The sequence below is a fragment of the Pleurodeles waltl genome, chromosome 1_2 (genome assembly GCF_031143425.1).
Source record: "Pleurodeles waltl isolate 20211129_DDA chromosome 1_2, aPleWal1.hap1.20221129, whole genome shotgun sequence".
Lineage (NCBI taxonomy): Eukaryota > Metazoa > Chordata > Amphibia > Caudata > Salamandridae > Pleurodeles > Pleurodeles waltl.
In genome coordinates, this window is record NC_090437.1 from 1090128417 (window position 1) to 1090145839 (window position 17423).

General features: G+C 40.9%; 1 protein-coding gene across 2 annotated transcripts in view; it reads right to left on the reverse strand.

Annotated features, from left to right (window-relative positions):
* The window catches only part of PI4K2B (phosphatidylinositol 4-kinase type 2 beta), a 183727-nt gene that overhangs the window by 27235 nt on the left and 139069 nt on the right, over positions 1–17423 (reverse strand). For both annotated transcript variants that reach the window (XM_069202160.1, XM_069202161.1), the window contains exon 8: positions 2649–2782. In XM_069202160.1, the coding sequence (XP_069058261.1) occupies positions 2649–2782 (134 nt within the window). The remainder of the gene's footprint in view (positions 1–2648; positions 2783–17423) is intronic.

Consider the following 17423-nt stretch of genomic DNA (forward strand, 5'->3'; position numbering starts at 1 on the left):
CAAGTCCAATATTTGTGTGTCAACTTCTGGTCTGAAATTGGTAGCCTTAACCCATCCTCAACAGCATAGAACTGCAGCTCCAGCCAGTTATCTGAATCCGGTAGAAGCAATGTCTAAGGCACAGTCTGTAATCTCCGAGAAAGAACGTTGGCCTTCCATTAACACCTTCTTGCTTCCACTTTGATATTTTCGGGAGCCTCATCTAAATACTGGGACATATTGGATCATAGTCTGTCATATCGGCTGAGGAGTGCTAAGGAATTTGCAGCCCTAACAGTAAGGGCATGCTTTGCCAAAACGTCTTTGCTGATGTAATCAAGACGTCTGCCATCTTTATCAGGTGGTGTGGTCAGAGGTGTAGAGGGGTTTTGCGAACAGCTGTGCTGCCTGCGAGATGATTAAATCATGTTTAGGGTGACCTGTGAGGCAGACAGGAGCATCCGCCAGGGCATTGTATTATTATATATATATTTTTTTTAAATCACGTTTGGTCAACACGGCAGGTACTGTGGCAGGATTGTGCATGATTTTTACACCCTGGCTCCACACATAATCAATAAGGGGTATGGCCCTGACTGTTTTCCGATAGGGCTCTTTGAAGTCAGAAAGGAAACAGTCCTGTTGTGTTGCAGGCATATGCAGGTCGAAACGTGTGGCTGCTTTAAGAGGTTGTCAAAACCTCCTATGTCTTCTGGAGGTGACTCAGCTGGAGGTGGTGTTGGAGATGATGGTGTAGGCAAAATGTAATCGTCCCATTCATCTTTATAAGTTTAAAGTTCACCTTCCTCTCTCCTCTTCAGAAGATGTTGGATCATGTAGTGACACCACCAGTGGAGAGAGGTGCAAAAGCGGAGTTGTATGCAAACGCAGTGGCTGAGGACGAAGTGGTTAAGGGGGAATAGTACCTTTAAAGGCTAGAGCTTGCTGAGCAGGAGTAGTTCCTGGAGGGAAACTTGTCCAATAATCTGCTAGCATAGATTGCAGAATCGATAGAGCTGACGGAAGGCATATAATGTCTTGTTGGTACTGCTGAGGTTGTCGACAGTCTTGCAAGAAATACATAATATTCATCTTCTTATGGGTTATCTTGACACTTGACATGAAGTTCAGATGGGCTCTTAGCCGCTCCGTAAAGGCCAGCTTCATCAGTCTCATCATCATCATTCAGAAGGTGGGATGGCAGGAGTGTCAAGATCTTGCTTGGTGGTGTTACAGATGGTGTTTGTGTCCATTTGAACGAATTTTGCCTTATTTGGGTTGTCGATGTTGAGAAGAATAGTGTGGTTGGTGTTTACCTCGTCGCGGGTGTTTTAATCGCCATAGACTTAGTGGAGTCAGTCATTAAATCAACTGTAGACGGTTGGTGACCGGTCGTTGACGGTTTGTCGATGAGTGAACCGTTGACGGGTGGTTTGTTGTAGACGATGATGCAATGTCCATCATCAATGGCAACTGAGACGATTTCGTCGACGTGAAGGACACTGCCATCGACACTGTTATAGTGGTGACAGTAGATGTAATAGAAAAGACTGTGGACAGCGTTGATGTTCTCACTGATGGAGATATCGACGATCCGTCCATCGGCATTGAGAAGCTGGTTTTTTGAAGACATGTTTCACCTGAGGTGGTGGTGTTGGGGGTTCTGAAGTCGATTTCTGTCTGGATTTTGAAGTGAAATCTGAGATTTTAGTGTTTTTTTGTGGCAAAATGGCAAATCTTTGAGGTGATTTGGTGTTTTGTAGAGCCCTCAGAAGACTTTTTGGGAGATTCGAGAGGTAGGATTGACAGGAACCTCTCTAGCTCACTTTACGTGCGTTTTAGATGATGAAGTGGAGGAGGTATCACTTTCTTCAACAGAGAAAGAGTTCTCTGGATTTGAGCCGCTGTAGCCAAAGAAAAAGTTGTCCCTCACTGTCTTTTAAAGTCTTTGTAGAAAACTTGCAACATACCTTACATACTCTTGTTTTGTGCTCAAGGTAAAGACAGTATGTATAGTCCTTGTGAGGATCATATATATGCAGCCTCTTCTTTCCAGTGCCACAAGGTCTAAAAAGCCCCTTTTTTGTTATCGGACATAATGAGCGTAAGATTGAAGCACCAAGCTGAAGAGAATGGCTTTCTATGAAGAAGACAAGAGAAAATGAGAAAGCAATGCTTTTAAAGCAGCTGTAACTGGAAGAAAACTGAGCAAAGCTCAGAGGAGACTCCTTAGCATGATGTGCAGTGGAATATCTGCGAGAAAGCAGCTTCTGTCAGGAAGGTTCTAAAGGGTGGCGTGACCTGACTGGCTAACTCTAAAGTTTGGTCCTTTCTTTAAATAAAAAAAATATATAAAAAATAAAAAAAGAAGACTGCGACGATACTAAAGGCCTAAGACCTACAATGTATATGTCTATTACAACATTGCTTTTCTAAGATACTGGAGACTCCCATCTCAACGACGGAGAAGGATTCAAGCATGTAAATCTATGAATACTGGAGTGGGTTTTCAGATTTAATTAATAACCATAACTGCATTTTAATTGTAGACTGTTAACATTGGATTTTTAAATGACTTTAAAATACATCATTTTGAATATATATCACACATATATAGACACAGAACTTTATTTCAACGGCTAAGATTACTCAAACGGACAAAATCTTACTTTAAAGAGTTCATACAGATCCTCGCAAAGATCCTGGACAAAGTTCATATCCGAAATGCGTGGCAGAATCAAATCCCTTGTTTCTTGTGTGAATGGAACTTTAGCTTGTGGAAGCCATTCCCAGTGAAATGGATCTGAAAGCAAAACAGATTTTAATGACAGTTAAATGCTTTCTGGCCAAGAGGAGCTTATTTTCCCAAGGGTTTGAACGCTTTTTTTTACATGGAGTAAACTGGAATAAAATATTGCACTTAAAGCCCAGGAGACCCATACTAAGTAAACCAAACAAGCAAAACCAGCAATTCATAATGGAGACTGTATTACATGGTCAGTCATACTCTTATAATAGTCACAGGCCTTTCGAAAGTCAGAGTGCCAATGAAAAAAATGCAGTAAAAGACCTTTTTTAAAAAAAAATAGAATAAGCGATAAATGTTTTATTGCTCTGAGATATCACTATTTTGTTTTGCTACCAGAATACTACACATGACTAGACTCCTTTTTCAAAACAAAAACGTACTTTCATCAGATTAGTACAGACTATAAATACACTGAAGTATTTTTAGTATAATTAAGAAACAGTTAATGGAAATTAATAATACTAGCTCACACGCACTAATCTGTACGGGGGTGGGGGAAAATCAATGTGGGGTTGGCTGCTGGGCACTGCCTTACTTACATCATTCATCTGCTTCCTTATTCTTTGACTTTTGGATTCTTGGTCATAGTGTGTAGCAGAGTGACTGTTTCGTGCAAGTAGGCTGCAGAACCTTTGATACTTCAAGTGGTAGGCATTATGGCAAAACAAGCGGGATATTGCCTGGAACAATAAGTCTAGGGAACTAGTGGACTGAAAGGCCATGGCAGAGTTTGGCACCACCTGAGGGGGTCAAAAGGACAAACAGTAGTGACAGCAGATGATAGGTGACTGGGAGGTTTTGGAGGCGTTACTTTGTCTGCTGTCCCCATCCACTCCAACAATTTCTTGGGCAATGCATGAAAGCCTACAGCCTAGTTTGAGATGAGACTGGGTGCAAAGTGGCTGATGCTTTAGTGTCTATAAACGTCAGCAACTGTCTGTTGGAGTTGCTTGGATGGCACACCTTCAAAAGTGTCTAGATAAGGAATGTGCAGAATAAGGGCCAGATTATAAGCTGAAAAGAGCAGCATCCCTTTTCTTTTCAGCCCAACTCACTTTTAAATATGGCTGGTAAAGTCACAATCAAGATACAAGTTGAGTCCGTCCCAGTCCTGTGGCCCCGTGCCCAACCCCCTCATAAAGCACATTTAATAGTCCGCTCTCCCCAGCTGGCCAACTGATGCTGTGAGAACATCTGGCCACCTGAAAGGGTCAAACTAAGATGTCAAAGGAAAGGAAAGGGAACCATTTAGCTGGGCTTGCCTTTCTGGAAGCAGAAAAGCTACTTTATGCTCAGAGTTGCAGCAAAACTATTTGAAATCTGGTTTGGTTCATCTCCTGCTTTTCTGTTTCTAATGCTGCTAGCTGAAGGGGCTGAAAAAAAAGTCATGAAGGATCAAGGAGGACACAAACTACAGGTCATTCCCATTTTTATGCTTCTCTAGCTAGCATAAAAGTGTGCAGGTTTTGGAACTTGAGAGTTGGCCAAATGAATGAAAAATCTAGGTAAAATAGGCAGATTATTAAGCAAGTATGACAACATTGGGGGTGAGCTGAACAAAGAGTAGCAAAGTAAACATTAATTGCATGTCTTCATAAACAGCTACTTAAAGTGTTCAGAAATAGTTCACAAAGATTAACCTTCCTCATAGAACACAGACACAAAGACAGAGGAAAGTTTGCCTGACGAACTCATTGCCCATTTGCCACAAAGGCAAACCACATTTTTCAATCAAACAAGCCACCTGGTACACGTGTGCTGACTGGATAAGATTAGATTTGCTACCTTGGGAACATAAACAAGAGTCTGCCACACTATTTGCGACTCTTTGTTGGGGTATGAGTGTCCTAAGACAACTGGTTTCTAATACAGTCATTCAGTTTTTCCACACGACTATTATATTTTGGATTCAGTTGATTGCAACACTCATTTGCAGCAAACAGTTCCAATTTGTGTAGTGCTTTCGACTCCCATTATCTTTTTGAGCATGACAGACTAAAATGCAGCAAAAGAAGTCAAATGATACATATTTTGAAGTTTTAAAGAAGGGAGATATTAAAATGCTTGGAAACGGAAGTAAAAGTTGCCAGGAGACCTGGGGAGGTTATTACATTCACAACAAAGTCCTGGCCAACATCTACATTTTAAATGGACTCGACCTCATGACTATGTTAGACCAGTCTTCCCTCAAGCTTGGTCTGTCCTCCTCTATTTTGCTGAACTTATTTTTGTTGGCCTTCGGACTAAGTGCACTTTACCACTTCTAACCAGTGCTAAAGTGATTGCTCTCACTTCCCTAAAACATGGTTAAAATTACTAATACTCAATTGGCTTATTTAATTTACTTGTAGGTTTCTTGTAGAGTGGTAAATCATATACTCCGGGTCTGTAAATGAAATGCTCAGTAGGCCTGTAGTACTTATTTTGCCATCCACTTAAGTAGCACCTTAAAACATGTCCCAGGCCAGCCCACTGCAGCCAGGGTGCAGTTTTAAACTGCTATGTCAACATGACAATAAAAACCCTTTGCCAAGCCATAAACTCCATAGGTCACCCCTGTGAGTAGGCCCTAGTTAGCCGATAGGACAGTGTGCCTTGCAACTGAAAGGTGGGGCATATAATAGTTTTACATGCACCAGTAGTTTAAAAAATCCTTAATTTGTTTTTCACTACTGTGAGGCCTACCCCTCCCATAGGATAACAGCAGGGATTCCTTCTTATATTTAACAGGCTGTATTTTCCAATGGTAAGCAGACAGCAGTCATGTTTGGTGTCTTTGGTATTGTAATGCGAAAGCCTATTCAATGGTAAAGTCAGGTTTATTACAATTTGAAAAAGGTCACTTTTAGAAAGTTGGCATTTTCCTAACTTTAAGCCTTTTGTCCCTGCAGCATGTCCTGGGTCAAATGACTGGGTGTAAAGGTCAGACTTTGTGAATTCCTATCGGACACTCACACAATGGAGGGATTAGGTGTGCCTGGATGGGCTATCTGCTGGGAGCATGAGGGGGCAGAGCTGAGCACAGCACCATCTGCAACTGAATAAGGAGTGCTCTGCCCTCAAACAAAGGACTTAACACCTCCACATTGTCACTGCAGCAAGCTTGCAGCCAGGGCAGGGATTCAGGAAATGTCATGCACTTCAAAGCCACTGTATAGAAGCTTCTCCCACTTTCCAGAAGGCGAGCACCAGCGTATAAACATAGCACCTGAGACACCATCTCTTCAGTACACTTCTGGACCAGTGAATACTCTGCCACGAAGAAGGACTGCTGTGCTGCTGCAAGGATTGCCACTCGGATGGACTGCCAACCTGCTTTTGTGTTGCTGAATTGCTGACTTTCTGCCCTTTTGCCCAGAGAAAAAGGACTGTACTTCCAACTTGAACCCATGACCACCAGAGTGATTTCAAAGGGCTATGTGCTGGCCACCTGATCTCAACCTCCAAGACACAAAAGGCTCTTCACCTTGGACCGACACCTGAAACCAGCCTCAGCGAGTTCCTACCCTCTAAGTGGTGCCCTACCAGTCTTGGAACCTTGGAAGTGGTGCTGAAAATTACCAGATAGCCTAAATCCAGAATTGAGGACTCAGAACATTTTAGGCTAAAAACTGAGACTGGGAACAATCTGCCAACCTATCTGACCGTGGTGCATCGCCGGCTGGATTGACTTTGTGGCATCCCACACTACGTTCTTCTCCGCAGCAGCAAATTATTTTCAGTGGTCCTTCACCAAAGGGTTATCCGACCTTGTGAAACTGTCTTTGGCTACAGCCCTCTGCCTTGTTGAGCTGGCGATTTCTGTACTTCCATTTCAGAGACTAAGTCCAAAAAACGAAATCTTTACTGTGGCTTCGACCCAAGGCTATCAGATGATGACACTCCCTCTTCTAACACCTCCTGAAGCCTTGCTCCCCTAAACTTAACCTTCTCAGAACACTTTTTTGTCTAGAAATGCTTCTAAGTCTGTAAGGCAAGCGCTTACTAGGCCAATCCACTTCTTGTATCCAAACCACGTTACATTGCAGCCGGCATATATTTGAACTTTGACCCCTGTCTTGCGCAACTAGATGTCGCTCTGATCTTTTAGGTGCTAGTTTGCAGTAGAAACCTTTTAAATTCAAAACTCTGGGTTCTAATGATTGGATTTATGATGTTTTGGTGTCAAATAATTTATTAAAATTTACTCTAGTTTTCTAAATTGGTGTGTACTCCATAAATACTTTACACATTGCATCTAAGATAAGCCTGACTGCTTTTTTTGTGCCGAGCTACCCAGGGTTAAGCACAGGTTAAGATAGTGACTTTTTGTGGTTCACCCTGCTAGGGATTGTGGCAGTGGCTTGACCAGGGCTCACAACCCCGTCAACCAACAACCCAATTTCTCACACCCTACAACTGTCTGCTTAATTGGGTGGAGAAGGCTTTAAGTGGAAGATTTCGGAGTAAGAATTTTCTCTGGAAGACTTCCATTTCCACAGCCATTTACGGCTTTCCATTCAGAATATAAATTCTTCTCAAGAATTGTGTATTATGGCAAATCAGGCTTGGCCCAGCCATGTACTATAGCCAGGCCAGTACCTTACTATGCAAGGCCTCCCCCAGCACATGTCCTGCATTTCAAGTCCTAAATCATTGCAGGTTTTGGTTTGGCATCACTGACAAGCATGCCTTTTGTGCCATTTGAAATCATCCCAGTACCCAAGCAAAGGGAAGTGTGATTTGGTAATGTGCCTGACTTGAACTACAGTTAAGTTTTTTTTTCTTTCTTTTTTTTTTTTTCCACCTGGCTCTTATGTTTTGAGCATAGCAATTGCATACAATAATTAGAATAACACTAATAAAAACTTTAAATAACATTCATCAAAATTCTTATAAAGGAAGCTGAAACAGCGTAAGCATCTTGGCAGATTTCAACATGCACTACAAAATCCTTTTGTGTCTTAGGATCCATGTAAGTTTGAATTAAGGGGACAGATTTAGGTAGCTGTATCCTTCTCCGGGTAAAAAAGGATAGATGCACGGACTGATTACACAATTCAAATTGACCATTTGAGAAAGAATCCCTTTTCCCTATTGAGAAATTAGTTCGCATCTTTTCGGTGGAGTGGCTTATAATTATCTTTGACTGAGGTGAACCTGGTTCACAGTTTAGGCTGAGCTTTTCTTCCAGCTTTTAGTGAAAACCGGTAATAAGAACTTTCTGACCATGTTCACAACTTAGCAGGTCTACATTAAGAACGCTTTGGAGAAGATCTGTTCTACAAAAAGGTACATCTTTCCATAAGGCCTCCTTCAGCCCATAGGCAACAGGCATGTTATAAATAGGTCCCCGGAGAGGACCAGGTCCATTTAGGTTAGGGGCTAAAGAGGAAATTCTAGGAACCTTCCCCAAAAGACTGCTGAATGAGCAAAGTCTTTAGGCAGCATTAGTATGTGCTACATTATGCAGATACACACAAAGAAGAGAGCATGCATATTTCAAGGGACTTAACTCTTTCATTCTCTAGGTCTCCAATTTCTTTCCTCCATCTTTGACTTTTTTCCATTTCAAATATGATAGGTCCTTGGCTTCACTCTGGAAAATTCAAGCTCATTCCTTCTCCCATTCTTGCCATAAGGGACTAACATAAGCTATGTACTACACAGTGACAGGTGTGAACTGCAATGGGTACTAGTCAAGACTGTCCTATAAAAGGCTGGAACTGCCAGCTCATACCAGCAACAATCAGCAATTCAAACAGGAGCCTCCCTGCTCTAATACTACTGTTAGTATGGTACACCTAGGGCACTACACTCTGAGCCAGATACATTTAATCTCAAATTGCTAAATTGAAGATATCAGCAGGTGAAGATTCTAAGCTGCTCCGACATTGCAAGATATTTCACTGAGGAATATTAAAAGCTCCCTATATGAAAAATGGACAGGCCTGGTGGGGTGGAGGGATGGTGAGCCCCACTTCAATACATTTCTGGCTCCATGAGCCATTTCCAGCAACGGCTACAGAGGATGTTTGTAGAATGACCAATAATCCTCACAGAATCGCATCTGCCAAATTCTCCCAACTAAAGTAACTTTACTGCAGCAAATAGTCCTGATCAATGTACAGAAAGCTAAGATTGGTAGAAAAGGAATAACGCCCCACTATGGATCTACTGGAAAACCATGTACCAGATGGAAGACTACAGTAGCCAGAACTATGCACATTGGCTCTTGGCAAGAATGAAGTATTAAGCATTTCAAAGAAACCTAAACACCCACTCTTCACACTCTCCATTCCTAGACCCCATCTCTCTCACTTAAACCACTTATGTGACTGGTATTTTTAACACTCGCTGGGACAAGTGACCTTGAACAATCTGTAAAAGCAGACAAAGATTAAGTGTCCTCCAGGCAGAGAGAGAGAGAACAGATGGGGAAGTACAAGTTTTAGATGCACTCTCCCTGAAAGTAATTTCCAAAAGCTGGAGACTGAATAAAAAAAAAAAAAAAAAAAGCTAGTGGCAATAGTGAAGAGGAGTGATGCGAAGTTCTGACATACATGTCAGTGACCAGTAAAGTAAGAGGTGCTCGCTGAAAAACACACAGGACACTCAAGTCATCCCAGGTTGTGGCAAACCAAGATGCTGAAACAAGAACAATTTCTTCCAAGAAATCCAGTAGTATTCAGAGCAAGACACCCATTGACACCAATGTCAAAGTTACATGGATGACAAATTAGCCACACAAGTCCTTTTTATGATCTAGGTCAGTTCACAGTCCCTCATCCCATCAATCACCCATCTTGATGACCTAAATTAAATCTTAGGTCACATCCTAGCAATTAAGCTATTCTACCAAAATTTAAATACCGGGAATAGTGTTATACTGTCCAGAACCTACTCCCTCCTAAATTCCAGCATTTTGCTCTCTATTTTAGTTTTCTCAAATATTAAAACAGTAGACTGCAGTGATGGCAAGTATGTGTTTGCTGACTATACTCACAATATCATAGAACTGTTTAAGTCTAGGTAGATACCTGGAGTGTAACCCCTTTACTCACTACTGTGATCAGATAAGGTTGCCATGCGCCTCTTGGCTTGCTCTTAATTTATAAATTTGACCAATTATTTTCCTTTATTGGTACAAAGTCACACAAAGAACACACTAATGTATGACATAAAATGCCACCACATACATATATCACTAACAGCTTTGTAGAAACATAACACTGACCAAAGGGTGAGATCTATTGGTTATGATATGTGGCTGTCTGAAAAGTAAAAGTACTTTCTTCTATGATGTGTTGTAGTGATGGGTTTTCAGTTCCTTTAGAAACTGCACGAGTCTTGAGCCATTCTGATGGTAAAGAAATACTGTTCCAGATTTCCGAGGCATAGAAGGAGAAGGACTGTTTTCTACATTTTTTGTTACCCTATTGCAGTTTATCTCTCCAGACTGGCAATGTTCTGGTTTGGTATTGACCTCATCTGAGGTAGGTAGTTTCACAGAGGTGCCATTTCGGATGGCTTTGTAAGTGCAACAATTGCTTTTGATGGTAATATCAGCACTGATGAGGAGCAAGGGTAGCGATTTCAATACTGGAATGATGTGGTTGAACGTCTTTATTCCATTGACGGACATCAAACTACTTCCCTGTTAATTTTGCAAAATGTTATTCCCCATTTAAAGAATATCTAACACTTTCTTCCAAAAACAGAAAAGACATGCCAGGATCAAACAATTAACAGAAGTGCAAACTGAAACTAGCAAAAAAAAAAAAAAAAAAAAAAAAAAAAAAAAAAACAACTAGGCTTTTCAAAGGACTGATGTAGAAAACCCAAAGATCAGACACAGAATGGTACACAAAAATACATATCATTCACTGGTATTTAATGGTCCTGCTGCAATAGATTTGCTATCAATTAGAAGAAACAATAGTTCTCAAGGGCTATAATCCCAAAATAAGCAAGTTTTACCCAGGCAAGTACAAAGCAGGCACAAAAACACTTTTAATGCAGTTCATGTACTTATTGCATACTTTCTATAGTTCAGTAATTTTAATCAAGATCCAGTGCTCAAACTGAAGAGAAAAAGGATGCAGTGTTAAGTGACAGAATAATATAAAGACGTGCATCACACATAAATAGACATATGACTCCTTAGAATTATTTTACACAATATAAATGGAGTCTGTATAAGTCAAATGTCGACAACGTTTCAACCTCAGATAGTATGAGATCATCATCAGATCTGGCGTGAGCAACCAGTATCTGAAATTTAAAAACATACGTATAAAAATCTTAAATGAGTAACAAAAGCCTAAGAAAGGAGGAAACAATGGAATCTGAACTTGCCCCAGGAGGTAGTGTAAGAATCAATCCTGTTAGTCCTAAAATTAGAAAGAAATATATTGTAGTTTAGCCCCAATAACCAAAGGAACAACAAATTACTCTGACTAATTTATCACATATCAATCACTAAATCTATATACCAAGAGTTAGTGAGCAGCATGAGCTCCTTAGAACAGTTATAGCGATTCAGGGTATAGTAATTCATACCAAATATAAATATACTGCAGCAAAAGCCTATGGGCATATAGTGCAATGGTATACTTATGCCACAAGTTAAGTGCATTTAAGTGAAGGACAAAACAATCGTACCTTTACAAACTCAGACGTGTAATCGCTCCATCAGTGAGGCTTCAAATTATCAATTAAGGCCAAGAACAGCTGGGCTTCCTGGTCAGGGACAAACTCAGGACAGCCCAAACAACAACTCTGGGTCTACACAATTCCGCTTCTACCAAGAAAAAGGAGGGATGATTTATAAAAAAGGAAATCAACTTGGAACCCCTAATGATTCCAAGATATCATAGCAAGGCACTCACCTTGATAAGCGTACCCGCAATCAGCTGGTCTCTGGGTGATGGAAGCCACTAAATGGCAGGAGGTCACTTCAATATGAACACTGGATCTTTAGAAAGAATGCAATGAATTGCTATAAAATAGTGCTTCTTTTGCCTGCTCTGTACTTGCCTGGGTAAAACTTAATATATAAGCACATGTTGCTCCTTTTGGGATTAGAGCCTGTAAGTACCATTATTTCTTCTTATAGATGGTTATCGCCCCAGGTTCTGGAAAGTGTTGGGTTTACCCTTGTATTTCATACAGGTTATGCGCAGTTGGCTTACTGCAAGGGTTACTTGTAGTAATGTTTCTCCACCTATATGAGGTGTAGGATACATGTAATTGTTAGAATGTTGTTTGGTACTGTGTCTGCCTATTGATCTCATAACTTATCTGTAAGCTATATCATGTTCAATAATGAAATTCCAACATACACTGAGGAATATATAGCAAAGGTGTTAGTTAAGTGGTCCCTCGCTGTTCCATAATCCTACACCACAGATAAATCAACTGCAATTATATCATATGTGTGCTCACAACTTGAGAAATTAAAAAAGCATATCCGCACTGAATTGCATGCATGTATGCTTACAGAATACTTAAAAGTGGACCTAATTCCATGAGGCTGGCAAGTTTGCAAAGTTTTGGCCCTCTTTGTTCGAGACCCAAAGTTTAGACATGGAAATAGCCACCTAGCCACAACATTTTTAAGGCACTGGATGGTTCTGAGAACAGATACGGCCCTAGAACATTGTAAACAAGAATTGGTGGAAATTCTAGAGCTTGAAAGGGCAATTCTAAAGAATGATACGTTGGCTGATGCCAAACGGGCCACAGAAAACCTTGAATGAACAATATCAGGTTTTCAAAAATTCAAACATCAGAACACAAAATAAAAATCCAGATGCCTCTTGAGACTCTAAGAACCTACAGCAAAGAGAAGAACTACCCTTACCTATTAGAGGAATATTTTACCACTGCGTCACAGGGGCCAAAGAGAAACCTTGGCGGGGCATGGGGCAGATTAAAAAAACAAAAAGTCACCTTCTCTGTTTCTTCTGCGGAGTCCGACAATTCCAATCCAGGCAAAGGTCCGAGTACAGCAGCACAAGCCCAAAAAATAGCTTATTTTTTTGGTGAGAGGCCAATAGGGTTACAGAGGTAGGGTTTGGGGGTGGGGTGGGGGGAAAACAAGAACAATTTCCATCCAAGGAAGCATCAAACGAGACTGAAGTTCTACCATTGGGGGCCCCCAATATTAACCATTCAACCTACTGAGACAGCCACTCAACCTACTGAGATACCAATATTTAACCTCTCACATCTTGTCAGAAACAGAAATATCCCCATTGAGTAAAGGTCTCTCCTTTGTCATCACTGGGAAAAAAATAAAAATAAAGAACAGATGGCTTATCTATTCGGAATTTTTTTAAAAAAATTAAGAAGATTAATCTTAAATAGTTTTTCTTGAATAAAGAAAATACTATGGGCCATGATACCACTGGTTTGCGCCCTAAAATCAACCTCACAGCCCTCTTCTAATATGATGCCTGCAGAAATTACCACTTTTGAGAAATTGGTATTAAAAGACTTCAAGACTTTCAGGAACAGTAGTGTTTGTAGCCTACAACAGTAGCCTCCAGGAGAGGAAAACCCTGCATGAATCCAAAACGAATTATGAGATTGTAATCAAGCAATGTGAAAAAGGAGGTTGTATAGTTATTCAAGATAAAACTGACTAGGACAATGAGATTTTCTGCCAACTTAGCAATAGTAACCATTATGAACCCCTTACAAAAAATCCTTTCCTGGTATACAGACTAGAATGCAAACCATTACTAAAAAAGCAAAATAAGTTTTTATCAGACACACTGAATATCTATTCTTGAATAATCAGTATCCACACACTCCGGTCTTGCATACTCTACCAAAGATCTATAAAAGCCTTCACTCTCAGCTGGGCAGACCTATAATATCTGGATGTGCCTCCACTTTAGAGCCACTCAGTAAACACATCAACTTCGTTATAAAAGATATGGTTCCAACAACCACTACCTATGTTAAAGACACCACTCACTTTATCAATCTTATTTAAACCAAACATTTTGATCCTGTGAGAGCTTTTGGTCACACTGGATATAGAGTCTCTATTTACCAACATACCACAGTCTGGAGGTATCCAAGTGATAACTGACCTTAATGCCAGACCAGCTTCGGACTAAGTACCAACTGACGTTTTTTTCTTTTTAGAAATAGCTCTAACAAACAACTCTTTTCTATTTGAGGGAAAATACTACTGGCAATGGAAAGACTTCTATGAGCGCAGTTTTTGCCCCGATTTTTGCCATGCTGTTAGTTGACAATTTTAAAACAACTGGCATGCTTAACAATACTAACTCATATTCTTCTAAGATAAGTTTATGGAATCGATACAGACGATATCTTTATGATATGGTCTGGTATTCCAAATTAACTCAGCTTCTTCTGTGAATGATTAAAACAACTGTCAGCCTGACTTCAAATTTACTCATTATAGCAACACCCAAATTGACTACCTGGATGTCATGATTAAAATATCTGATAACCAACTGTATACCACCTTGTTCCATAAACCTACTGAGAGGAAAACACTGCTTCAATATTCAAGTTCATATCCACATGCGTTAAAAGATGGCCTTCCCTATGGCCAATTTTTGCGCATCCGTTGCAATTGTGAACTCAAGGAAGACTTCTTTAGAGAAGCTGAGATACTTTTCAACAAACCCATGGAAAGAGGGTACCCCAGAAGACATCTAATACGCTCACTCAAACAAGCATGGTACTCAAATACGTAAGTACTTTTACAAAAGAAAGATGGGCCTCCCTTTAATAGAATTGCGTGTGTCACTAATTTTTGGGCCATCAGTAATAAATAGGTCTTGTGTTAGCGAGAGATAGAGCTGTTGGCGTTATAAATGACAATCTCGCCTTTGGGGCCTTATAAATATTTAGCCATGCAGCACATTAAACCTTTATCAAAATCTATTATGGACAACTTGCAGATCACATATTGGCATCATAGTTGAATCAACACAGCTACTCCTGCCTGTGGGTGATAACATAAGGAACACTGAGTTGGGTAATAGATAACGCATGGCTTTCCCTTTCAAATTCTAGCAGCTGGGGAACAGTCTCCGCAGATTCATCATCTCCTAGCCATCGGTGAGCGGGGCTAATGCATTACCGGAATCAAAAGGAGTATTTTTCTTGCTCCATCTCCCATTATGGTGGCACTGTAAGTCTTTAATGCAGCACCTTTATTGTAGAAACCAGAGCTCTAGCAATGCAGTTGTATAAATGCATCCATTTATCAAAAACTCCATAAATAAAATTAAAGTAAAACATGGTGCAATGTTGTAAGTAGATGAGTACAATTTCAACATTAATCGTTGTGCCATCAGGGGAGATAATTGGACTATACTTGCCAAAGTACAACGCTCAGGATAGTGTGGTTGACCGAAAAAAAAAAAAAAAAAAAAAAAATGCCTGGCAGCTGGTTGCTTCTTTAATTCTGTGGCATTTTACTGCTGTGAGAGACATCCCCACGCACTGCATATTTTGAATACTCTATTTCCTTAGCCGTGCTCCCGACCCGTGCAGACTTACATTTCAGGCATCTTCCCATGGCATCGCAAGCTTGTCTACACGTAATGTTATTGTGCCAGGTAGAATCAGTGAATTACATAAAGTGTGTAGCGATACGTCCCTAATCACTCCCAAAACAGCTGACACAAGTAAGCCGATTCAAAGTGCCATGAGCGCGAAGGAGACACAAAATGAAAACCAGGCTCAACCATTTTTTTTTAATTTTTTTTTTTTTTTTTTAAACTTAACGCACAAAGGAGGGACATTCAGCACAATGCACCAATAAAAGTGAAGCGTTTAAGACGAGCACAACAAAGAAAGAATGGCAAGAGTGGCCATGGCTTAAACCCCTATACTGAACACAGCATGTCTCGTAGAGACAGCGCATGCGATGCCTAGGCTCGACCTAAAAAGAATTGTAACATTTTTGTCCCCAACTAATCTCTTATTAGAGACACCTTTGTTCTCCTTCAAAAGAGGACGTAACAGAGACCACCTTGTTAGGCATATAAACCAAAATGTGGCAATAATACTATACACTCCTTGTTAGAACTGGGGTTTTCTGGTTGTCAGAGTATGCACTCTGTACAAGCAAATACAACCATTATAGTGAGGGTAGGCTAGATACACTAAAATATAACCAGTGCTCATCCTCTGGGAGCTTGGCACATAGCAGTCAGGTCTATCTAAAGAAGCAATGTGTAAATTATTTGTGCAAAACACAGTAACACAACAAAAACATCACAAAAATACTCCACACATGGTTAGCAATGTAGAGTATTTTGTTATGAGTAAAACCAGACCAAATCATCAAATATCCAATAAGCAGAAGTAGAGTTATTAATTTTAGAGGAATACATCAAACGTAGTGCTTAGAAGTCAATATCACGTAGAGGTTACTTGAGGTCACACTAGACCAGGGTAAATCCAAAGTTGAGGCTAAACGCAATGGAGGGCAGGCTGAGTTTCGATCAGCGCATCCAAGGGATGTGTCATCAAGCCACAATATGCCAGGGCCAGTGAGGAGTCTACTCTGAGCAACGCAGTCAGCGATGTGAGGGCAATTTACTGGGGCTGGTAGTGAGGAGCCGATCCTGGCCGTGCCAGCAATGCAATATCCTCATCCTGCGCAGCTGCGGCGATGCACTGCAGACAGAGTCAAAGTGCTGGTTTCAGGCAGTCTTTGATGTCCCCGAGACTGCAGAAGAAGAGGGGGCAACCCAGCAAGTCCTTGGAGTCATTCTGGGTTCAGTTGAGATGCGTGCATTCCTTGTCCTCAGCAGGGCAGAGATCCTCAAAGCAGAAAGCAGTCCTTCCAGGGCAACAGTCAGGCAGAGTGGCAATCCTTGTAGCACAGCAGTCCTTACTCCTGGCAGAGTTCTTCACAAGTCCAGTAGAGTGCTGTCTTGGGAGGGTCTGAGGCCCACTTCTGCCTTTGTGCACTTCAGAACCCTTCTTTCAAGTCACCCCACTTCAAAGGTCCTTTCCTCCTAGCCCTGGCTCCAGACTAACACTAGGGGGTAATTAGCCCTTGTGTGAGGATGGGCACTCCCTATTCAGATGTATGTGGCAGCTCTCCTTCACTTTTACTGCCCAGGAAGAGCTATCAGAATACAGATGACTGCAGACGAGTTATCGGTCACAGCCACCCTTCTTGTGTTTGTGGCTGTCTAGAGGAAATGCATGAAGTGTAGCTGTCACCCACTCAGATGTGTACTGGAGACAGGCTGCAAAGCACACAGAGCAGCATGAACAGAGACTTTCTTAAAGTGGCATATCTAAAATAGTAATGTTAAATCCAATTTTACCAGTAAAAATGATCATTGGCATTACAAAGATATGAAGCATGATGCAGCTACTCCTTTCTAATCAGGAATTACAGCTTAAAAAGTGCATTAAGGAATTCCCAATGCTAGCCTATGAGAGGAGTAGGCCTCACTGTAGTGAACTCTGAATCTGGTGGTTTGTCACTACCAGGAAGTGTAAAACTAAAGTACATGTCCAACCTTTTCTTTAGACAGTACCCTGTCCTTAGGGCAACCTAGGGCCTACCCAAGGGGTTACATGTGTAATAAAAGGGAAGTTTAAGGCTTGGCAACCAGCTGTCAATGAACACACAGGC